At 54.6% G+C, this 23,331-nt stretch overlaps 1 protein-coding gene across 4 annotated transcripts in view; it reads right to left on the reverse strand.

The window, feature by feature from the left end:
* CDC42BPB (CDC42 binding protein kinase beta) overlaps window positions 1-23,331 on the reverse strand; it is a 96,940-nt gene that overhangs the window by 22,389 nt on the left and 51,220 nt on the right. For all 4 annotated transcript variants that reach the window (XM_032345369.1, XM_032345370.1, XM_032345368.1 and 1 more), the window contains exons 5-21: window positions 23,119-23,267; window positions 18,862-18,955; window positions 17,162-17,362; window positions 15,294-15,542; window positions 13,419-13,498; window positions 11,567-11,733; window positions 11,363-11,482; window positions 10,519-10,652; window positions 9,966-10,208; window positions 8,624-8,734; window positions 6,717-6,961; window positions 6,501-6,606; window positions 5,936-6,060; window positions 5,452-5,557; window positions 4,107-4,255; window positions 2,684-2,778; window positions 1,135-1,214 (exon numbers count right to left, since the gene is read on the reverse strand). In XM_032345369.1, coding sequence (XP_032201260.1) covers window positions 1,135-1,214; window positions 2,684-2,778; window positions 4,107-4,255; window positions 5,452-5,557; window positions 5,936-6,060; window positions 6,501-6,606; window positions 6,717-6,961; window positions 8,624-8,734; window positions 9,966-10,208; window positions 10,519-10,652; window positions 11,363-11,482; window positions 11,567-11,733; window positions 13,419-13,498; window positions 15,294-15,542; window positions 17,162-17,362; window positions 18,862-18,955; window positions 23,119-23,267 — 2,454 coding nt within the window. The remainder of the gene's footprint in view (window positions 1-1,134; window positions 1,215-2,683; window positions 2,779-4,106; window positions 4,256-5,451; window positions 5,558-5,935; window positions 6,061-6,500; window positions 6,607-6,716; window positions 6,962-8,623; window positions 8,735-9,965; window positions 10,209-10,518; window positions 10,653-11,362; window positions 11,483-11,566; window positions 11,734-13,418; window positions 13,499-15,293; window positions 15,543-17,161; window positions 17,363-18,861; window positions 18,956-23,118; window positions 23,268-23,331) is intronic.

Consider the following 23,331-nt stretch of genomic DNA (forward strand, 5'->3'; position numbering starts at 1 on the left):
GCGGTGAAGGACTCTGCTGAGGCAACAAGGGAAACGGATGTGCGCGCTCTGCTACGGCATCGGCGTGAAACGTCCTCTGCCTGCTAGCAGCGGTGTGCTTATGTGACAACTCCCCTGATCTCCAGACGCCGCCATGTCCGGGGACGTGTCTGTACACACAGATGGGGTCATACAGCTGAGAAACATCTGTATGCTTACTGTACTACTCTTTCAAATTTCCTGAAGGCTTATAATTTTCTAAATATAAAGGTGGAAATCAGTAAAAACAATGACACTTTGTCAGAAGTCCCACTAAGGTGACCTTTCATTATCTTAATTTCTGGCTTGTTTTAAGGGTTGCCTGACCCTAGTAAGGGTCCACCTCTAGCATTTTGGAAAAAGGAGGGAAAGGCTGTGCTAGGCCCACTAACAGCACACACAGGGACGAAGTCGGGCTCACACACCCCGACAGCGGCTTCCTTGGGCGGCCCCGACCTGCTCCCGCGGGGGTCACTCCCAGCGCAGAGGCAGCAGGTCGGTGACAGGGCACCGGGGGCTGGACTCCTCTCATAAACCACCTTTCCTCTACCTGTCCTCAGCCAGTACAGGAGTCACTAAAAGGATAATGACACTGGCTTATTCTTCATCAGCTGCAATATGAGAATCTGTATTTTGAAAACTGCCCCGGGCATCTGGGCGGCTCAGTGGGTTAAAGCCTCTGCCTTCAGCTCAGGTCATGATCCCAGTGTCCTGGGATGGAGCTCCACGTCAGGCTCCCTGCTCAGCGGGGAGCCTGCTTCTCCCTCTGTCTGCCACCCCCCCTGCTTGTACTCTCTAACAAATAAATAAAAAACAAAACACAAAACTGCCTGAAATACTTAGCACACAGCCAGAGGCAAATGTAGATTTTCTTCCCCAAAGATGTAGAACACTTTCTTAATCAACTTCCATTTAGCCTGAGGACGCTTCTCTGGAAACCCTGCCAACACCTCAGATGCCTCTAACTGCACACACTGAACACCTGCGTCAGTGACAGGTCCATGCGGGGCAGAAAGCTGTTCTATGCTGTGGGTGGCCCTGGGCGGGGTCACAGCATGTCATACTAGTTCCAACTTAACATCAATTCATTGATCACTTTGAAAAATAACCACTTACTCTAAATGTCAAATCATGTGCAAGAGGCGCAGTGTTAAAATACTCAAAAATGGAATCCTGAAAATCTGGAAGTTTGAGTCCTGTAAAAAAGAAACAAAGACCAGTCAAAGCAGGTTTAAAAGACAGTCTGTTGTGCTTAGATGGGAAGATGTGACAGCATCAAGATGTCAATCCCCCATATGCCAACTGGTAAATCTGATGCGATTCCAGTCACGTTCTAGTCGTGGTCCGGAGACAAACTGAGGAAGACGGTCTCAGGAATCCTTACAAAAGGGGGTTGGAAGAGAAGAACTACCAGATACTAAAACAGGTCCCCCAAAGCCTCTTTAATCAAGATCAAGTCAACAATGAACAAGGAGGAAAACCCCGAGATAGACTCCGGTGCTCCGGGGACTCACGTGGGAACAGTCACATATAAAATCAGTACAGAGAGGAACTTTCTAGTCACTGCTTTGACACAACCGACTAGCCACAGGAAAAAACCAAAACTAGATCCACTCCTCAAACTGTACATCACAGTCCATCCAACTGAACGAGCACTCCCGAGGTAACCGATGAAACCGTACCAGCACTGCACAGTACGAGCAACTCACGTGAACACCTGGGGATTTGGGAGTACTTCCCTATGACTTGAGGAAAGGGAGAAGACTGATGAATTTACTGCACAAAAACTAAAAACAAAGAGCACTGAAAAACATTATGCTCAGTAAAAAACAAAACAGACTCCCCAAAACCCAAAAAACCAAACATAAAGTAAAAAAGACAAAACAGAAATGAGGCAAAACATCTGCAACTTCCATCACAAAGAGAAGGCTCTAATCCTCAATATACGAACCACTTCTAGAAGAAAACCTGAGGTTTTAAAAGTGGGCAAAAGCTATAAACACATAAAAATTATACAGTAAGAAATACGAGTAACCCTTAAACATACAAAAGGTGCTCGGTCCTGCTCGTGATAAAGGACGTGCAAGTGACTATGCTGATGCTCCTCTTGCCTCTGAGCGCACAGAGCGGCTCTGCGGCTGTGGCGCAGGCAGGGACGCACGTGCTCGAGCCCCTGGGGCGGGGGAGTGAACCCAGCAGGAGGGGATGGAAGCTCGCTCTCTAACCGGCAACCCCAAAGAAACGGGAAGAGTCATACACATACGGCTGTCCTGTGACAGCGAGAGCAGAGCGCAGCACTGTCCGAGCCCCCAGCACAGCGTGGGGCTGTGTGGCCGTGAGCTGGGACCACCTCGCATGCCGTGGCCCCATCCACGCACAGAACGGAGCCCCGAGCAGGTGCCTTGCGTCACCAGGGGGATACGAATGCGCATGCGCGCCTTTACACACAGGTATTTGCTGTGCATTCCGAGGTCCAACCGCAAGACTAAACCAAAGCCTGTGCTTATCTATGGGGAAGGTTATCTTTGAACATACCCTATTTTGGCTTTGAAGTAAGTGGTTTCTTTACGTAACCAAAAAAAAAAAAAAAAACACAATCTAAAACAAAACCACGTTCTTTAAAAAAAGTATGTAAGTACTTCAGAAGCTTATAATTTCAATTTACCAGTATCTGCTCTAAATTTTTCTTCCATCTTTTTCTTCAGAATTTCCATTTCTTCTAATAATTCTCTATTTTTGGCTTCGGAATCCTTTAGTTTACTAAAACAAAAAATAAAAAATAAACGGCTTTAAGCACACTGAGAACAGGTCATCCACACGCTGACTCAGCAAGTGTCAGGATGCGAGGGCAGGGGCTCATCTCCAGTGGCTAGGAAAGTGCCGGAACACCGCAGGCTCCCCACTGAACGGATGTGCAGCGGACGTGCAGACCCGCTCTCGGCCTGGGCGAGCCTACTGGGCATGTTATGGAGAGTAGGGCACTTCTGAATCATAAACGGACACGGATTTTAAAAATCATGGTTAATGCAGGTGTATCTCGAGGCTGCCATGCAGTTTCCGACACTCCTACTCTCTTTCCAGAGTCCTATGCCCTCTGAGGACACACAACCTCTGAACGTCCTTCCCACAGCTGGCAAGATGGTGGGCTGCCCCTGAGACCATGACCACTGCCCGAGCACCGGGGCTCCTGGGGCTCCCACGCGGTCACACAGCCATAGTCAGGCCGTGGCAGGTCACATCTGGCCCGCAGCTGAGCAGGGGCTGCCGTGCTGAACTCGCCGGGGAGCTGGCTGGCCCACCGCGCCTCTGCCTGTCTGCCTGTCTGTCTCACCATCTGTGAAATGTGGCTGCAGGACGGCCGGCCCGCCAGACAGCCGGGAGGGTCACGTCATTAACAGAATAAAACTCTTACGGGAGCATATTCAAGTGGTAGCCATTATTACTCTTTTAGCCCAAACCAAGGGAATGTATGACTCCGTAATCCTGTCAGTGATGCCCTTGCTGACACCCAGGTCCCCGCCCCCTCAGGGAGGGGCTCGTGCCACCTGCCACACCCACAGCTGCCACTCCGAGCAGGGAGGCCCAGTTTCTATGAAGCAGCGAGTTGGTCATTACGGAGTCCTGAGCGTGTCAGGCCGTGTCTGCAGACGGCGGCCTCTCGTCCTGCCCTGGCTGGATTTACTGGTGGCCATGAAGGCTCTCCTAAGGCTGCATGAAGCTGGGAAAGTGTTTTCAAATGGGACACCATCTCCAACCTGTATTTTAAAGTTTCAAGTTAAAGGAAAAACTTGAAGCTGATGAACTGAACGGCACTGCGGTGGACAAGAAGCCCAGAGTGGCTGCGTCCTGTCACCCAGCAGGGAAAACAAGCCCGGCCCTCAACACGCACGCGCAGAACTACAGATTCACCACTCTCACTACTCCCCGGAAGCCCGAGCGGAGGTGAAGGGCATCCGCACTGTCGCCCAGTTCATTCTTCCTGAGCACCTACCAGGTGCCCGAGACGACCCCCTGCTCAAAGCCCCTCCCGTCAGCTGCTGCCCAAGGTCACACGGCCCCCTGCATGGACGGACCACAGGACCAGGTACCTTTCAAAGGACAGATTAGTGTCTTTGACTTTCCTCAACTCCTCCTGAACCAGCTGCTTGGCCCGGATCTCTGCCTCGAGGGCGGACTGCAGCTCCAGCCGCGCGGACATGTCCAGCTTCTGACTCCGGCGGACTTTCCAAAGGGGATCCTGCAGAGGCAATGGTGCAGGCGCGTCGTTAAGCTGTTTATCTGTTAAACAAAATGCTGGCAAACATGTTCTTTTCTCTAAAACTTGTATTATCACATTTAATAAGGAGTTAATTTAAACATTAACTTGATACTACCAGATATTATCAAAGTCCACACGACCCGATTTCAGTTCGAGCATTTTGTGATGTTTATTTTCACTTAGAGATCTTCTAAAGAACGAGCCGTACCTTCTCTTATTTTTTAAAAGAATAAAACTGAAACCCTGGTGTAACTTCTACTTGAGCTCACCAGAGTCTCTCATGCGCCAAGATCTATTGTGAGATCTCAGCGGCCTTCCTGTTCCTTCATCCTGAGACGTTCTGCTGTCTCGCTCAGAGACTGTGTCCGTACGCCTCAGTCAGTCCTGCCCAGGATGAAGGACCACAGTACCCGGGAAGGAGGAATGACGGAGGAACTGAGAGCGGAACCAGCCTGATGCCAGGGTCCTGTTCCTGCCGAGCCCGATGTGGTCCGTCCACTTTCAAGAGGGCTCGAAGTCTGGGGACGCCACTTTGATACACCTTTTTAAAGTATTCCCTAAACACTGGGTTTTCGTTTTCTGCGCAGAGTAAGGAAAAGATAACCTGGTGTGGGGGCACAGGGCCGGGGAGGGGCGCTTCAGCTGGACGCTAATGCTAACGACTGCGCTGAAATCTGGCAAACGAGAGAAAAGTCAGCGAGTCTTCCGATGCCTGAGTCCCACACGGATTTCCTCAATCAACAGGTGAAAACACACTTCTCTGGACAGAAAGGAAAGACACTTTCATCCAGCGAGCCTCCAATACTAGTCTTCTGCAACAAGAACCTCATCAACCGCTTTTGCTAAAAGCACCTACGACCGCATTCTCTCATCTTCTAGATGGTTTGTGCACTCGGTGTTATCTCCGCGAGGGCAGCGGCCCATCCTGCCGAGGCTTCCCCCACCCCAGAGCCTGGAGCTCAGTGACTACTTGCTATGAGAGTGCGCTCTCAGGAGAGCCCGTGATCTCCAGGTTACTCACAGACCCTGAGCTCCTCATGCCAGGGCTTTCACTGGCCACGCGAAGTCCCACGTGACCGGTGTGACCCGCCTGGCATGAGCTGCACTCACGCTCAGCAGAAAGCCATTAATGAAGTCCGTTGCCATAGAAATGCAGAGTTCAGAACGAGGCCTACCAATGCTCTGGACCCCAGACTGGAGCTCCTCAGGGCCTCGAGCTCTTCGGTCATCTTGGAGGCAAGAGCCTGAAGATAACCTCGGGCATCTTTCTCGTCGCTGACCCTAGAGGAGGACCACACCCTGTGAGCAAGAGGAGCCGAAAACGAGACCAGGTTCCTGCCTTCCACAGGACAGAGCGACACTGCGTCCTATCAGGCGGAACAGTCGCCCACAACGGACGAATGCCCGCCGGCAAGGGCTGGCCCAGGCCCTTTCTGCTGTGCTATGCGGAGGCCTGGCCTCTTGCTCCCCAAACCCGGGGGGCGTGCAAAGCCTGACCCACACCGTCAGTGACTTGGGGCGTTTTCTCCACCTTTGGTCCAACGTGATGACCGCCACGCAGAACTGTGGCCCCAGATGTTAGCAACTCAAGGAAGAGCAGCGAGGTCTGTGCTGAGGAAGCGCGTCGGCGAGGAGAGCCCAACGGGCCCAGGTACGTACCACTGAATGATCTCTGCGATCTGGGCTTCCCAGTGGGCCACCGACTCCTTCTTGGCTGCCAGACCCTGCAGCTCGTCCTCCAGCTGTCTATTTTGGGCTGTGAGTTTATCCACAAAGGAACAAAGCTGAAATTAAACAATCATACCGCATGACTTGTTATTGGTGCCTTTTAACTTTTAAACTTTTTTTTTTTTTTTTAAGATTTTAAACTTTTGTATGCTCTGGGAATCTCTGTGGGAAGCTAGAAGCTAACACAGCGCCCTTCAAAGATGACGTTGGTGTTGTTATAGCCCAAGTTCTCCTGAAGAGCCTGAAAACGCGCCTCGTTACAAAATACTGTCCCAACTTGGTCTTCAATGTAGGCTTTTTGAGTGCATCTAACTTTGTACATCTCAATACAAATCTTAACACACAAGAGGTAAGAGCTGGTGGTTTGGGGTAATCAGCAGCTTTTAACCCAGTGAAATACCCAATTCAGAAGACCGAGCCTAGGACGCCCATAAGCACGAAGCTCCCAGGACCCACGACCGAGGACATGGCGGCCACGCGCAGGGACGCAGATTACCCTCTCGTTCTCAGCCGTGAGCTTCTTGTTCTCCTCCAGCAGCAAGGCTCTCTCGCGCTCGTACTTATCTCTTACTGTGCCTATTGCCTCCTCCATTTCTGTGTGCCTGGAAAGGTACGAGAGAGAGAGAGAGGAGTTAAGATGCCCGTGAGGCAGCCCCCCGGGGCAGGCACACCAGCCCGCACCCCCAACACTGCAGAGTGCATGGACACGTACCGCTCTCGCTTGGACTTCTCCAATTTGTCTTTTAACACGAGAACTTCCTTCTGCAGGGCCAGCTGGAGGCTCTCCGAATCATGCACCTCCTTCTTCACGTTTTTGACCTCCAGCACATGGGAGGCCTCACGCCTGACCAACTCCTCTTCATAAAACAGGACTTTCTTCTCGAGCTCAGATTTGATTTTGGAAATCTCCTGCTGGTGTTCTAAGGCGGCACCTGCTCCCCGGCCTCCTTGCTTCATCTGAAGACAAAGGTGACATAAAGCAAATCACAGAGCTCTGTGTCCTCCTGAGGGTCATGCGGCCTATCGCCCGCCCACCCAACGACAGGCGCTGCCCGGATGCATCTGGCTCCAGGGGCTGACAGGACCTGCCCTGCTGAAGGGACGTGCTCAGACCTGCCCGGGACCCCAGAGGCTCTGTCTACACCCGGACGTGAACGGTCTTCAACGCCTCCTCCCACTGCTTGTTCATCACGCAACACTCGTCCTTTGAGGGCCGACTACGTGTCAGACGCCTCCGTGGTAACCGGTGGCACTGAGCTCTCTGCTCTTGCGGGGCAGAGGGGAGAGCCCAACCAACCAGTAACTAAGCAACGAGATGCTAACATCAGGAGGCTAACACAAGGCAGCGGGATGAGGAATGGGGGTGGCACAAAGCAGACACCTAGGGAAGGCGGCACGGACACACGAAGCCCCAGGTCAGGTGACAAGCAGGGAGTCAGGCGCTGAGCTAGGAGTGAGCCACGTGTGCAACAGGAGGGCGTCGGGGTGGCTGCGGTCAGCAGGAAGGGAAGTGCTGGGAGGGGCGCCCTCAGAGTAGAGTCACTCTGACAGTGACTGCTGGGCACCGAAGACAGGATGCGCTCTGGCTGCCACGTGGAGCACAGACTGTCACTCTGGACAGCGACCAGCACTCGGGCACAAGGGAGCAGACGTCCAGGCCCACAGGGCACCAAGGACGACGGAGAGAAACAGGCCCCTCTGAGATGTGTACCGGGAGAGAGGGGGGCCACTGTCTCTACTTCACAGACAAGGAAACCAAGGCTCAGAATGGGGACTTGCACACTCGAGATCACACTAGGCTAACAATGAAACCTGCCAGGTCCTCACCCCTGTTCCCTCCACTAATGCCTTTTTTTTTCTTTAATATTTTATTAATTTATTTGACAGAGATCACAAGCAGGCGGGGGGGGGGGGGGCAGCAGGCGCCCTGCTGAGCAGAGAGCCCGATGCGGGACTCGATCCCAGGACCCTGAGATCATGACCTGAGCCGAAGGCAGCAGCTTAACCCACTGAGCCACCCCGGCGCCCCATGAGTGCTTCCTACCCGCTCCGTCCTTCCCTCCCTCCCGAGGTGCCTGGCTTCCCCGCCCGGCCACCAGCCTGCCTCTTCAACTTCAGCAGCAGGATGTGGGCTTTTCCAGAAAAGGACTCCACTAAATTTAGAAGCACGAGATAAGGAAGCCTGGTTAAGCGTCTGCCTTTGGCTCAGGTCATGATCCCAGGGTCCTGGGATCGAGACCCGTGTGGGGCTCAGTGCCCGGCGGGGAGCCTGCTCCTCCCTCCTCCTCTGTCCCACCCCCTCCCTCCTTGTGCCCTCGCCTCAGCACATTCTCTCTCGCTCCCAAATATATAAAATCTTAATTAAAAAGAATTTCGAGACAAATGGCAGTTATCAGGTGTTAGTTTACCAGGGCTTCCTATAAATCGCCTGAGACTTTTTTTAGAAAGGAAAGAAATGGAGGAACTTGGGTTTTAAAAGTGAAAAGCTGCCATAACGGCATATTCTCCGCGACCCGTGTCTTGTCCGTGACCGCCCTGCCCCCCGCCCCCCACCCCCACCCCGGCGAGCCCGCCATGACCATTGGTGAGGGGCCCAGTCTGGCCTCCGGCAGGCACTACCTTGAGGGCCTCGAGCTCACTCTCCACTTGCTTGGAGAAGTTCTCGCTGTGCTCACGGAGCTTGCGCTCCCTGGAGGCCTCGGCGACCGCGTCCTCCAGCCGCGCTTCCAGCTGCAAGAGGAGCGCCCGCGGCTACTGGCACAGAGTCGCCCCCCGACAGGGGCCCTCGGCCAGCGCAGCCCCGAGGGCCTCAGAATCCTCCCCTCTTCGTCAGACTTCATCCCCAGGGCTGAGAAACACATTCGAGACTTAACTGGAGCGGCTGGTCGATAATAAGCTTAAATTCTAATGTAAATCAGAAACTTGGCATTCAATTTCAAGAAAGGATGCTGAGTGGTGACACAAGTACTTGGCTGTCTGGAGAACAGGAAGGCATCTACCCAGCGACAGACGTCACGCGTGCGCGGGCTGGGGGGACAGTGGTAGGACTGGGCCTCGGAGTTGCTACCCCCCCACCCGCAGCACCTCCTGCAGGGCGGGGCTGGTAGCGCTCAGCTGGGGGAACCCACTGTCCGCAGCTCCCGCTGCAACTACGAACTTATCTGGGTTGTGAACTAAACGGAGAGGAAAACAAAGATGCTCCCTGAGACCCAGCGACTAAGCGCAAAAGGCCCTTCTTTGCCTAATTACCTGGGTTTTCTTCAAGTACTTTATCCAAAACAGTGTAACACGGTGGACCCAATGCAAAAACAGGTATGACAACCTACATGTTTACTACGGCAGTTACTAAAGAAAAGCAAGAAAATGTAAGAACGCCCCTCCTCTCGCCACACGGGGGAGGCAGTTAGATTTCATAAAAAAATGTTACCTACGTTACCACGCAATGGGTTTAGTGTTATACTGAAGACAGTGTCTTAATTTCTAACATGGTAGATACGAAGGGCTGTAACCGACACAAACAAGAGCTCTCTGGGGGTCTCGACAATGTCGAAGAGCAAACAGCCATCCGGAAAGCAGTTTCCAAGCCGCTGGGCTGACGTGCGCTGCGCCCGGTGGCGCCCAGTCCTCCCGCACCTCCCCACCCCCCACGTCCGTGTGGCTCACGCACACGTACATACACTGTGCTGTACCGATCGCTCACGATATGTTTTGGTTACGTCTGTTAGTTTGCTTTCAAACAGAATTTTTAAAAATCAGCACCCTAAGACATCTCTTAGTGATTTCACAGACACATAGGGAGACCTGAGAAACACAAACTAAAAACCAGACAGACCAACTTGATTTCGCCTAAAATTTAAGATTTTTAAGTAATTTGTGTAATCCAGCCCAAGATCTCAAGATGTTTTATGAAGATTGTAGAAAGGTCCAAACGGTACAATCCCTGAAACAGCTGAAAAGCTACCTCTTTCCTGAGCTTCTCGGACTTGCGCATCTCCTGCCGCATGGAGTCCATCTTCTGCATGGCCGCCTCCACCTCCTCCTCTTTGTCACGGAGCTGCCGGGACACCTTCTGCTTCTGGGAGCGGAGCTCGGCCATGCGCTCGTTGAGCTCCGAGAACTCCTGCAAGGCCAGCTTTCGCTGCTGGTGGGCGTCTTTGAGCTCTCTGGCCTGGGATTTCAATCTCTCCGAAGCCTCCACCAATTGCTGAACAGAAAAAACAAGAGACGTTTCACGTTTGCTTGACCAAGACGTGGATGGCCGGAAGCTCAGTGATCCCCGGCGATGCCAGCTGCAGACCACGGCCAAGATCCAAGAGCTCACCTTCTTGGAAAAAAGCCCTTTGCTCAGCCCCAGTACAGCCAAGAGCTGCCTGGAAGCAGCCCCCCCAAGCCGAGGCGCTACGCACCATCCTCCCTCCGGGGAAGACACCCCACGACACGGCGACCCGCAGCCCAAGCCCACAACTTGCAAAACCATTCGCGCCTCTCCCACGTCCGATCACTCCCTTGACTACCTTGTGAAAATCCTCCTTCTCCTGCCGCGCCACACGGTACTGCTTTTCCAGGCCTTTCAGCCGATGTGTGGAGTCCTCATGCTCTTGGCGAAGGGTCACCGTGTCCTCCAGCTGCCGCTCGAGCCTGTTTGAATCTGAGCAAAAGAGAAAACCAACCATCCTGAGAGCGCTTGACTGAGTAACTCCTCACGCTCGCGATCACCCAGGAGCTTTCTGACTTCCTCACACACAGCAGTTTGGAGACAGGTCACCTGACACAGGGTCAGCCTGGCAGGGACACCTTCTGCTTCTGGGAGCGGAGCTCGGCCATGCGCTCGTTGAGCTCCGAGAACTCCTGCAAGGCCAGCTTTCGCTGCTGGTGGGCGTCTTTGAGTTCTCTGGCCTGGGATTTCAGTCTCAGGCACCTGGCACCTGCCAGGCTGACCCTGTGTCAGGTGGAGGGCTGAGACTCAGAAGGAACATGAGTCTTTAGGAAGCTCTGATAATCGAGGAACCACAGAAGACTGGGGCAGGGGGCTGGCCCAGCACCTAAACGACCGAGGGAAGCCTCAGGAAGAAATCAGCTGTGGCAATTCTATCTCCGGGCCACAAAAGAGGGGAATTAAGACAGAGAACTGTAAAACGTTCCAAGAGTTTGTGGATGAAAGACTAGAGACACATTCAGGCTTCAACTACAAAATCCTATTATTTGAGCTGTGCCGAGGTGGAAAATCCTCTCCAGTGAGCTGACGAAACAGACGTTTAAACAGGTTCACCAAAGCCGAGTTTTTCCCTCCTTCTCCGCCTCACGAAAAGGACCGAACGTTCTCTGAAGGGAGGACCGCCCGAGACACAGACCACCCACCTGCGATTTTACTCTTCAGACGCTCGATCTCTTCGTTGAGCTTTTTGATTTCCTTCTCCCGCGCTGAGCCACCTAGCGCCCGCGTGGAGCCGTGCAGGGACTGCACCGTCTGCGTGGACTCTGGGGGAGGGACATGGGCCGTGAGGGCCGGCTGGCGCCCAGGGTGGCGGGCCGAGGCCGCGGAGGGCCGGGCTCCGCCCTCACCTTGCAGCTTCCTGCTCAGCTCCAGCTTCTCCTGCTCCAGCCTTCGGATGCGCCGCTCGTAGGCCTCCGCCTGCAGGCTGTTCTCCAGGTCCCGCTGCACGCCCTCGTCTCTGGTCAGGGTGCTGGACTGCATGATGCTCTTCAGAGAGCCGCGGTCAGAGAAACAGCTGCAAAGAAAGCCATGGGGTTTTCTCGTCTGAGAAGTCACGGTGAGCTCGTCGGCGTTCTACAGCTTCCTGGGGTCAAACACGCGTCTTCCAGGCAGGCCACCAAAACCGCGTGTGAGAAGACTGGTGTTTACAGAGCCAGAGTTTAGCCCAGGGCCCTCGTTAGGGCTAACGGTTGGACGACAGGGGGTGACCAACAAGGATGTGCCCTCCACGGGGGTCAGAGAACGAAACCCCTATGGCCCCGCTTCCGCTCAGCCAGAATGCGACAGGAGCCGGTGTCCTGTGGGCGGGCACCTGGGCGTGGGGACCTGGTGCAGGCCACGGGGATGGCCCTGGACACCCAGGCCACCAAGGGCTTTCTCCTCCTCCTGCCACTGACTGGCCGGGGAGTTCTGGGGATGGGCCGCTCCACCTCCAGGGCCCATCCTCCCCCCCAGACTGAAAGCGCGAGGCTCTCTTCTGTACGGCGGGCAGCCCAGCTACCCACCGGCGACGGGCCTGTGGTGCACGCCACATGCACAGATTAAAGCTCGTGGCGCTGTTCTCACTCAGAGCTTAATTCTCGAGCTGGTTCACAAGTTTAGTTCTCTTGCTTTTAATGTGACAATGATGCCAGGGGGACTCCTGAGTCCTGCTATACGGAGGGCGGCGAAGTCAACAGCACACACATGCTTACGGGAAGGGCCGGGCCAGGGTCTCTCAAAGGTGGCCTGAGAATGCTGCGCTCGCCAGCACCACGGGCTCGGTTCCGGGAGGAGGGCCCTGGGCCCGACCTGCCAAATGCCGGTGGGCCCAGAACCCCCAGGTTTAACAAGCGCCCGCGGATCGAGAACAGATCAGGAAATGGGGAAGCCCTGCACGAGGGATTAAGAGGTCACTAGGCCTATGGCACCTCAGGCCACTTCATGGGAACTACAGGGCGTCCGCGGTCACTCTGGCTCCTCACCCCAACGGGGTGTCTAAGAGCTCAAGCAGAAACAACCCGCTCCTGAAGGAATTCTCATCAATCTGGCTACGAGCTGCTAGCGGGTGCCAGGAGTCAGGCTGTGCTGGCCTCCGTCAGGCACCGTGGGGCTCTGTCTGCTCCACATGGCCTGCCTGTCCTCTGGCCCAGTTTCCTCTGAAAGCCAGTGAGAGCCTGGCGAAGAGGCCCATGTGGGACGGAGGCTGATAGGAACAGTCACCTCATGCTCAGGGCCTGCAGCGGCACACGGGGCTTCTGCTCCCGCCCTCCAGTTTCTCCCGCATCTGCGACCGCGCTCCGGCCCGCGGTGGAAGCTACAAAGCTGCAACTAAAATCCGCACAAAAGCTGGCACGACTGGGACAGGGTGGCCACCGGCCACGGCCAGGAACAAATCTCGCCAAAGCTGACAGGCTGTGAGTCAGAAGTCAGCCAACTACCTCCCATGAGCCAAGGATAGGTTTCCCATTTTCGGAGGTTTTGTTAACAAATAAGACTATATAAACGAGACCGCCCTTTGTGGAAGAAGTCGGCTGAGCCTGCGACATGTCACCATGTGTAGTCACCAGGGGACCGTTCTAAAGGACAGGCCCGTCCATGCTCCATGAGCACGGTCCCCCTAACGCCGACGCAGGCACGCACCCGTCCAGGAGCAGCCCCCAGACTGCGCACCGAGCCCGAGGGGAGGCTCTGCCTGGGGAACAACACAGCGAGACCCACCTTTCCGTCGTGAACGTAAAACCGATGAAAGGCAAGTGCAGCCCAGAGAAGCCCGTGTGCGGACCTGGAGGCAGTATTTCCTGCAGAAGAACACGACAGAGTGAAATCCGCGTTCCAACAAAGGAAGAGAAGGAGGAAGAATGCTACCCATGGGTGAGATCAGGGGTGTGTAACAGAATGGCCTTCTGGGACACGGAGGACACAGTTCCCCGCCAGGGAGCACCGCCCGGGCAGACTTGTAGTTCTCAGGCCCGGCTGCGCCTGCTGCACGCACAACGCAGCGAGAGGACAGACGTGCCGCTGCAGGTGAGGAAGGCGTCACAGGACACCTGCACCACACCCGCCCCTGCTCCACGTGGCCCCCAGCAGAGGCAAGCAGAAGGGCACAGACACAGCACCCGGAGGGCGCAGGGCAGAGGCTGGGGCGTCCAGGTTCTCAGCAGCAACAGAGGCCAGAGGCAGAAGGGAGGCCTGGAAGCCAAGCTAGGGTATTTTAGGTAAATACATGACCTACTCTATTTTTCAGTTTCAGGATCCTTCTTTATCAAACGTGAAACCGAAGTTACAATTCATCTGGGAAATGTCAGTGTGGAAGTAGTTTCTTTGGAGTCTAGGAAAACCCTTCCCACAGTGACACTACTTTTCTCTGTGTGGTCTACAGTTAAGGGCTTATTTGAGTAAGAGGAATTCTCTAGGGAGCCATCAAGAAGATCCTTCCTCTACCTGGCTGAACCCCAGTAATTCTATCCCCAAACCAGGTCACATGTACGGACTGAAGAAGGCTGGGTTCAGCCTCAGAGCCAACGTCTCTGGATCTAAAGGTGACGACTTGTGTACCAGAAGCCCTGTCGGACCAGCCAAACACGGCGTGGGCCCAGAGCCAGGACCCAATCTGGAGGACCCACAACATTGGTGGGAGGACTCAGAACACACACATGGTCACTGCTGCTCCCAAAACCCCTGCCAGACGAACACCAGTGAGCATAGGCACACCTTGGGAGAAATTTAGGGTTCGGTTCCGGACCACCAGAGAGGGAGTATCCCAACAAAGTGAGTCAAGTGTATTGTTCAGTTTCCCGCGCATGTGAAAGCTGCGATCACACCACCGGGAGGTCTGTTAAATGTGTGACAGTGTATCCCATCAGGATAAAGCAAACCCCTTAATTTAAAACTACTCTAGTGCTATGAAACAGTGACCGTCACCTGAGCTCTCGGCAAGTCGCAAGCCTTGATCACACATCACCTAACAATACAGAATTGTTACAATACAGTAAGAACGAAAAGGCCTGGGACGCCTGGGTGGCTCAGTTGGTTGGACGACTGCCTTCGGCTCAGGTCATGATCCTGGAGTCCCGGGATCGAGTCCCGCATCGGGCTCTCAGCTCCATGGGGAGTCTGCTTCTCCCTCTGACCTTCTCCTCGCGCATGCTCTCTCTCACTGTCTCTCTCTCAAATAAATAAATAAAAATAAAAAATCTTAAAAAAAAAAAAAAAAAAAAGAACAAAAAGGTCTGAGGCACGGCAAGAGCCAGCAGAATGTGACCCAGAGACACGAAGTGAGCAAATGTGGTCGGAATAATGGTGCCATAGCCATGCTGGAGGCAGGGGTGCCACAAACCTTTTGTCTATAAAAACCCAGTATCTGCAAAGCACAGAAAAATGAGATTTGCCTGTGACCCTTACTTTCTCAAAGGGACATTAAGGACCAAGCTGAAGGTTGAAATAAAGGTGCCTTTCTTAAAACAGCTACCAGATTTTTAAAAAACCCAACACAGTCCGAAGATGTATCATATTGGAGAGCAACCCCGGACACACACTGCCAAGACTCAGACCCATAGGGCTGCCACGTTGGGACAAGACTGCATCGACACTTACGATGTTTCTCAGCACGTCGTCATCCACGTCGAAGTTGGAAGTGTCGGAAGGACTGCTCACATCAGGAATATAAGGGGCCTCCAGATTCCGTATGTTCTCCCAGTTCAGACCTTCAAAGAACGCGTGCTGCTTGAAGTCCTCTATCCCATTCTGGCCCAGCCGGCGCTCCCTGCTGCAGATGAGTCTCTGAATGAGGTCTTTGGCTTCTTCAGACACGTCGGTGACGTGGGATGGAAACTGAAACCGCTCCTGGGGGTGGGGGGGTGGGGGACATGGGATGAAAACACATTTAGAAAAATCGAAGGTACACAGATGCTACAGGAAACAAGAGAGGCAACCGCTCCAAAGCAACAGTCCTAATTCCACGGTGACTGTAAAATCCACGGTAAAGTGTGAGCCACGGCTAACAAAACTGAATTCCAGAAAGGCAAACGAGAAAATCACCAGTCCTGCTTTTGCGCACAGTGGATTTGGTAGCACGTGCCACGTATATGACGAGGGACTGGTTCGTCACCCATCAAAGCAGCCAAGGACACAGACCGCGCGCTGCGGTGGGACAGGCCCACATGGCTCTGCAGAGGGCGTTTTGCCAGGAGCTATGGCAGACCCCCTCTGGAAACCGTGCTCTACGGAAACAGTCATGAAGAGAACGCCCACCGTGTTCACATGGCACGACATTCTGACCTGGTAAACTGCAAATTACCTACATGCCCAAAAGGGGACTTGTTAAAAAAAAAAACAACAGGGCACACACACGCCAACAGAATGGTCTACTTCTATGCACTGGACAGACAGACGACTAAAACACACAGACAAAACCACCTGGTTCTATGTGATGTGATGCCGTTCGTTCCAACACCCCCCCACTCCCCGGCGCAGGCCCACCTCTGTGATCCAGAACCAGGGACGGCAGCACCACGTCCCGGGGTGGCGGAGCTCAGGGGAGAGCGCACGGTGAGCCCAGCTGGGCCCCACCGGGAGCGTGGGACCAGCAGGCTCCGTAGCAGTCCCGGAGCCCAGCCCGCACCTTCAGAGTGCTTATCGCCGAGAAGGGGGTGGGGGTGATTCCCACCATCTACACTCTGCCTCTCTGTGTTGTCTGACATTTTTATGTTTTTATGGTAACTATGTATTAATTTACACATGAAGACATTTATTTCTACTTTGGGAAAAGTGTTTTTTACAAGTACGGCCTGCTCTGGTCTGGAGTTAAACGGAAAACCAGCCACCACTTCTGTGTGCACCTGCTCCCCGTGCGAGCCGTCAGTGAGAGACTGAGGACAAGTCAGCGCTGAGGTCGCCCTTAGGGAGGCAGGAGGACGCCAAGAGCACCCTGGTGGGGGGGGGGGCGGCCTAGGGAAGGCCTCCGTGACTGCGGGGGGCAGGCGCCGGGAGCAGGAGGAGGAAGAGCAAGTGGTAAAGCAAAGGAGAAACGGAGGCGAGGCCGAGGGGAGGCAAGGTCGGGGTGGAACATGCACAGACGGGAAGGGAAAAGGAGCAGGATCCGGGAGGCAGGAGGATGCCGCTGTGGAGAGGCGCGTGGCGCCGTCACGACCGCCGGTGAAGCCCGCCCCTCCAGCGACGTGCCCGGCGGCTCCCCGGCCCCTACTGCCCCGAGGCCGTGCCCGCTCCGCAGCTCCTCCTGGGCCCGGAGCCACGGCTCTCCTCCGCTCATGCCCACACCTCCCTTGCCGGCCGCGGCTGTGGACTCTTCCACCCACTCTCTCTGCTCCCGCCTGGCGGCCGGCAGCTGCTCCAGCCCCATCGCCTCTTCCCCAAAGACGCTCCCAGCTTCCGAGCAGCCCTCCCGCCTCCGGGCCTGCGCCTCAGGACTCGAACCAATGGGACATGGGAATGCTGTGTCTTACCTCGTGGTTCATGATCTTTCCATAGGTCTCCACGAGCGACTCTGCGTAGAAGGGCGTTTCTCCGTACAGCATCTCGTACATGCAGACGCCCAGCGACCACCAGTCACACTCGGGGCCGTACCTGCCCATGCCGTCCTCCATCGCCTGCAGGATCTCGGGCGAGATGTAGTCAGGAGTGCCCACGGCCACGGAGGACTGGACCTTAGGGAAGAGGGTGGTGTTGGAAGGGAAACCCCAGGGCAGCTCTCATGCCACATTCCTAACTACCGCCTCTAAAACAGGGACGACAAATAAGGAAACCATCATGAGATGAAAGTGGCCTGTGATCATGATTAAAAACTGTAATTCAAAATTCAACGCACAACACTCTCTCTCACACCTGGTCTCTCTGGGCCCAAAGGCCCACCTCAGCCCCCAATGGCACTGCAGTCCCTCAAGGGGTGGCATGTCCCACAGGCTCCAAGGTGGGGTCCCGTGGCCACGTGTGTTCAGGCCAAGCCTTCGCCACACCCATGTGCACACAGGCCACCTAGGTTCTTGTAGAACGAATTCTAGGGTGGGGCCCAGACACCGGACTCCCAGGATGCTCCCAGGGATGCTACGGTAGCTCACCGAGAGGCTACCCCAGCCTCCCAAAGGGAGCATCAGGAAGGGGGTGCAGGCACTAGGTGGGCGCTCAGGAACTCCCCGGTGGGGAAATAGGAGACTAAGGGCCCTAAAGGGGAAAGAATATTCCCTCAGCTACCAACATCAGCAGAATAGGCCTGTGACCTCTCTCCTGAAATCTGTGACCCGAGAGGGCAGCAGTCATCACAGAGAGCGAGAGGATGCCAGTCAGCTGAGAATCAGACCAGTCTTGGAGGACGCAGAGAACAGAGTCTGCAAGACTGAGAGAAACCATCACAGAAGGACTGACTGACTCTCCCCTGGCTACGTCTGAAGAGAGGGCCGTGGGGTGAAGCTGCACCCTGGGTCAGACCGAATCAGCAGGGAGAGCTGCCTCCATCATGTGACCAGATCGCGGCTGGGCAGCACGGCTGCAGCTCCGAGGCGGGCCGGGGAAGACCGGGGCATGAGGTGGCGGCACAGGATGCGCGGCCACGCGTGCAGGGGAGAAAGCGGAGCCGCGCGCTAGCTCAGTCTGAGGCCGCCGTTCGTTCTGTCAGAAGACTGGATTTGAGGACAGCACCCACCTATCAACTCATCAAGACGCGGAGAAACGAGAGACCGGCTTGTTGGAAAGAGAAAAGTCTAGCATCAAGGACCCCTGCTTCTAGATCTGCAACACCCACAGAGCGAAAAGCCCTCACTGACGGGAAGTTAGCTGCCCAGACAGAACGAGGAGGGTAGTTACAGCGAACGTCTGTGCGCCTGAGCGTCCCGCACAGGGCGTTTCGAGAAGTGACACAAGCACCACCTGCCCTCCACTGCAGCCCTGACGTGACTTTAGCCACCTAGCCACGTCTGGAAACCCAACCCCTGGCTGAGAAGACACATGCGTGACTTTCGTAAACACAGAAAGCAAAAAAGAGCTTTCAAACTTAAGTAGAACGTTTCAGCTGTCTCCTTAACAGATTTATCTTTTTAATTTACATTCATAAACTTGCTTTCTTAACTGGATCTCAAATCACAATTTTAAGCCCCTTCTAATTACAAGCAAAACCCCAAATCAAATGGAAGATCTCCAACAAAATACCTACAGTTCCATCATCATTCATCTTCAAGCATGATCCAAAGTCAGCCAGGCGGATATGACCATTCACGTCCAAAAGGACATTGTCAGGTTTGATGTCTCTGTTAGTGAAATAAATAAATGAGTTCACCATTTCCATGCTGTACATTTGGGAGGTCAAGCCCTTACCTCGCAGCATATCAGTGACAATCCTGGGAGCATGTCTCCCATGCGCTTTCCGTGGGTATGTGGTGGTGCTCACTGGTGCAGTGTCCCCGGTCCGTTGGGTGACATGCCACTCCTGTTCCCACCACACAGCCGACAAGGGGTCTCCTGAGCGTCTCCTTTGTGCCAGGCGCTGTGCTCGACCCCAGGTCTACGACAGTGACAGACCCCACAGCCCCCGCCTTCACGAAGCCTCCCCCTGGCTGAGGTGGCAGGAAACGAGCACGGGAGCACGACATGTGTGGTAAGTGCTGTGAGGAAACGTGAGGAAGTAAAAAATGCAGCCAAGGCTGGCCGGGCAGAGCCTGGATGAGAGCAGGAGGCAGGTGAAGCTCTGGGCAGGAGCCCAGCAGACCAAGGGCGCGCAGCACACCCCACGCTGTATGTGACGGACGATGACCTGGGGGCCGAAGACCCGTGAGCAGCAGGAAGTGCACGGCAGCAAGGGAAGCCCGTGGTCGCACGTGCTGTTCTAGGTCCTGGCAAACGTGGGCCCCGTCGGGGGTGGCGCTCTAAAACACAAACCCTCCTTCCTGGCAAAAGAAGCGAACAACAGGCTGGCGGGCGCGCAGTGAGAGCACAGGTGTGCCGACACGGTGTGATGCCTCCGGGAAAGCAGACACGCGCCCCCGCTACTCCCAACATCGGGGACGAGTCCCACGAAGTAAGCAGAAGATGACATTTCTTACCACAGGAAGACCCACAAAGCAAAAGAAAGCTAGCACAGCACTCCGAACTGGACAACACACAGGCAAGAGGAGAAAACAAACCCTCAATGAGTCAGGAAAATACAAACAAAGAGCAGAATCAGACAAAACAAGGAGAAATGAAGAGAGTTGATTTAACTCAGGAAGAACCAGAAGAAAAAGACAAAAATCATCTCAGACATAGTGACTCGATTCTATGGTACCCAAAGGAGAACAAATTGAAATAAAGATCTGATGAAAGGCAGTGAAGCGGGGAAGGGAAAGTCCTAGAAGAATAAGAAGTGAGACAAAGCAGAGAGAAGGGTCAGAGAGAACAGTTGGAGTGAAGCAGAAGACAGGCTAGGAAGACCCAGAACACGGATCATGGGAGTCCCCAAAGAAACGGTAACAGTGAAACGTAACTAATACTTGAAAACACAGAAGTAAAAAAAGGACCTGAACTGACAAACTGCGGGGCCCATCAGTGAACATTTTCCAATGTCCTGTTTTTTGGAGCCAGAGAAGTCGATGCTGAAGGTCCCAGGGATTGGTGACTGTGAAGACAGCCGGGAGAGCCGTGAAGACAAAGCAAGGGGCCTTGTGCGGCGACCAGGCCGCCATGGGCTCAGCCTCCATGACTAAAGCAGCAGGGCCCTGGTGCGGACAGACAGAGACGGCAGCACAGGACGGAATTTCCAAAACCAGACCAGCTGCACAAGGAGCGCGCGGACGTGCGGAGGGTGTCCTCTCAGTCCACTGGGCAGAGAAACATGGGAGTAAGTAAGCGGCTCATGGCATGACAGGAGGGCCTCTTCAGGATAACGTAGGCGCCCCCCACCTCAACGGCCCACCCCCCAACTCTCGGTCTGGGCCGCGTTTCCCCTGCGCGATCCTGCATCTCTTCCACACATGCAGCTCCTTGCTCGAGCTCTTCCTTTTCCAAGACCGTGTTTGTTTTCTGCACATTCCGTCTCACAAAACCGCACCGTTTCATCCCTCAGCCGTACTCCGTTCTTTCTGGGAATGCGCTGTCCTCCGCCAGCGAGCCTGTGTCAACCTGAGTCTTCGTTCCCACCTCTGCTGGGATCTGGGGCGGACCTCTCAGAAGCACGGGCGCTGCACGCCCCGCCGTGGGGCGGCAGGCACTACCAATAGTCACCGCAGGCCCACAGACAGCCACCGAAGCCGGGTGCAGGGCGGGGGCACAGGGTCCCGGCCGTGCGTGTTAAAGCCGGCAGTGCCGCTGCTCGTGCCGGCAGAACACGCTTCTCTCGTGCCCCACCAGATGTGGCTTGAGGCTGCTCACCCCGTGTCCTCCTCCACCGGAGGCTCGGGAGCACTGACTGACTTCCTACAAAACCTAACTTTGCGAACTTTCTACCAAAAATGCAAAGCTTGCTGTTTTTAGACGGGGTTGTTCAAGTGCTAAGTGTGAATCCTGAGTTGATGGCGCTGCTAATTACATATTTAATTCTCGTACTATGCCTGAAGGTCAGACAACAGAGTGAAGCTTCTATAGAGCCAATTAAGAAAATACGAAGAAAGCTTTCTAATTAGGGAAAATAGAGAAAGAATAAACTGTTAATAAGGGGGTCAGGTTAATTTCCCTAGAGATCAGTGACAGAGGCAAAGACATTCAGGTCTGGTATGAATCAGGCACAGTCTGTCAGAAAGGTAAAACATAAAATTGAAGCTTGAAAACAACTACAACGAATCGTTACAAAAGCAGGCACAATGACGTTAAGGAACCCATGAAAAAGGGCAAATGCACTGCTCCAAACCCCATTGCCCTAAACGAAGGGACAGTTGTTTGGGGCAGCTCCCCCTGCTTACTCTGTGACACACGGCCAACCTGAAGGGCATTTCTCTTCGTACAGGGTACCGTGGCTACACTTGGGACAGGAGCTGCGTCTGCTGAGTTGGGCCCCAAGCGGGGCAGCAGCCAAGCAGCAGCAATGCCAAGGGATGGCAGCAGCCCCCAGCCCCCAAACATGGCACAGTGACGCCTTCACAGTCCTAAGAGGAAGGTGACTTCCAATCAAGAACCCCGCACTGGTTCATCCTTCAATCATACACCTGGATGGAATTAAGATGCTGATCTCAAATAAATAAATAAATAAATAAATCTCAGGCGCCTCCTTTTCCAGAATTTACAGAGTGTGTGCTACCAAATCGAAAGCATGAACTGAGAAAGAGGAAGATGTGTGACTCAGAAAACAAGGGCTCCAGTCCCAGGGCGGTGGGGAGGGAGCCTGTCTGGGGAAGAGCTCCCAGGAGGAGGCCAAAGCAGGAGGCTCAGAGAGCACCGGGGCGGAGGGGAACGGGAAGGAAGAGGCAGCGCCAAGAAAAGTCAGACCAAGGCACACACAGGCTTTGTAACTCCGTGGCAGCGTCCAGGGATGGTCAGCGACGGCCACCACGGAAAAGCAGACTCACGAAAAAGCGGGACCGCGACCAACCCCGGAGAAGACAGGCTACAGGACAAGTGTAAATACTGTGCGTGCAAGGCTCACCTGTCGTATCTACACGGGCGCCGTGTTATGAACTCCAAACACAGATTTAACCAAACGTTCTCATTCGACTGCAATGGTGCGGGAGTGAGGGTGGAAAGCGTGTGCGGGCGGAGGGCCGCGAGAGAGACCTCCGTAAAGGGTAAATCTCCATTTTAACAGATGTAGTCTAATTCCCCCTTCTCCACACACCAAAAAAGAGAAGAGCAAGAGAAGCCTGTTATTTAGAAATATGAGGTAAATACCAGAAGAAACATTAAGAGAGTGACAAGCCACCTGTGGCCAGTGGAACCAGGGAGGAAACTCACAGACAGCTATGTGACTTTGACAAAGAAACAAACCCACTCCTGGACCAATCTGCTGTCTTAAACGGCAGAAGAGATGGATACAGTCCCTCGCACCAGAGCGCGCGAGCCTGGCAAAGGGCCCCCGGCACAGCGGGAGGACACCAGGCACACGGACACCAGCGCCCCCCGGCCGAGAGCCAGTCACACTGTCGCGCGGGCAGCTGGGGTGGGAGACCCTCTCCGCAGCCTCTCCTTCCTGCATTTTGCTGCAGGCTGTGGGACAGGGAAAGCTGCGCTGACAAGCTAGGGGGTGGGTGTCCTGCGGAGGAGGGTCAGCGGGGGAGAGGGGGAGCTGCTGTTAGGTGGCCTCGGGTGACCAGGTGACTGGAGCTCCAGCATCAAGGCTGTCACAGTGACGCTGGGACCCCCTGGTGCCAGACGGTGGGGCAGCTCAGTGAGAGGCTGCTACGTGCATGAACTCCCGGGGAGCCTGGAGCCTGAGGCCTGTGACACAGAGAGCTCTGAGGGCCCTTTAACACATTCCACGCAGCCTCTGTAAAACCCAAGAGGTGGTTACCTGTGCACGTAGTGCAGCTGATGGATGGAGTCGATGGCCAACACCATTTCACCAATGTAGAATCTTGCCATATCTTCCGGAAGCTTGTCTTCAAATTTACTGAGCAGGGTCAGCAAATCACCACCCACATAGTAGTCCATGACCAAGTACTACAAATTGGGGTGAGATGGGGGAGAAGAGGCACAGTCAGCGCCAAGCCTGACAACTGAAAGC

This window comes from Mustela erminea, chromosome 5 (assembly GCF_009829155.1).
Source record: "Mustela erminea isolate mMusErm1 chromosome 5, mMusErm1.Pri, whole genome shotgun sequence".
NCBI classification, from domain to species: Eukaryota; Metazoa; Chordata; class Mammalia; order Carnivora; family Mustelidae; genus Mustela; species Mustela erminea.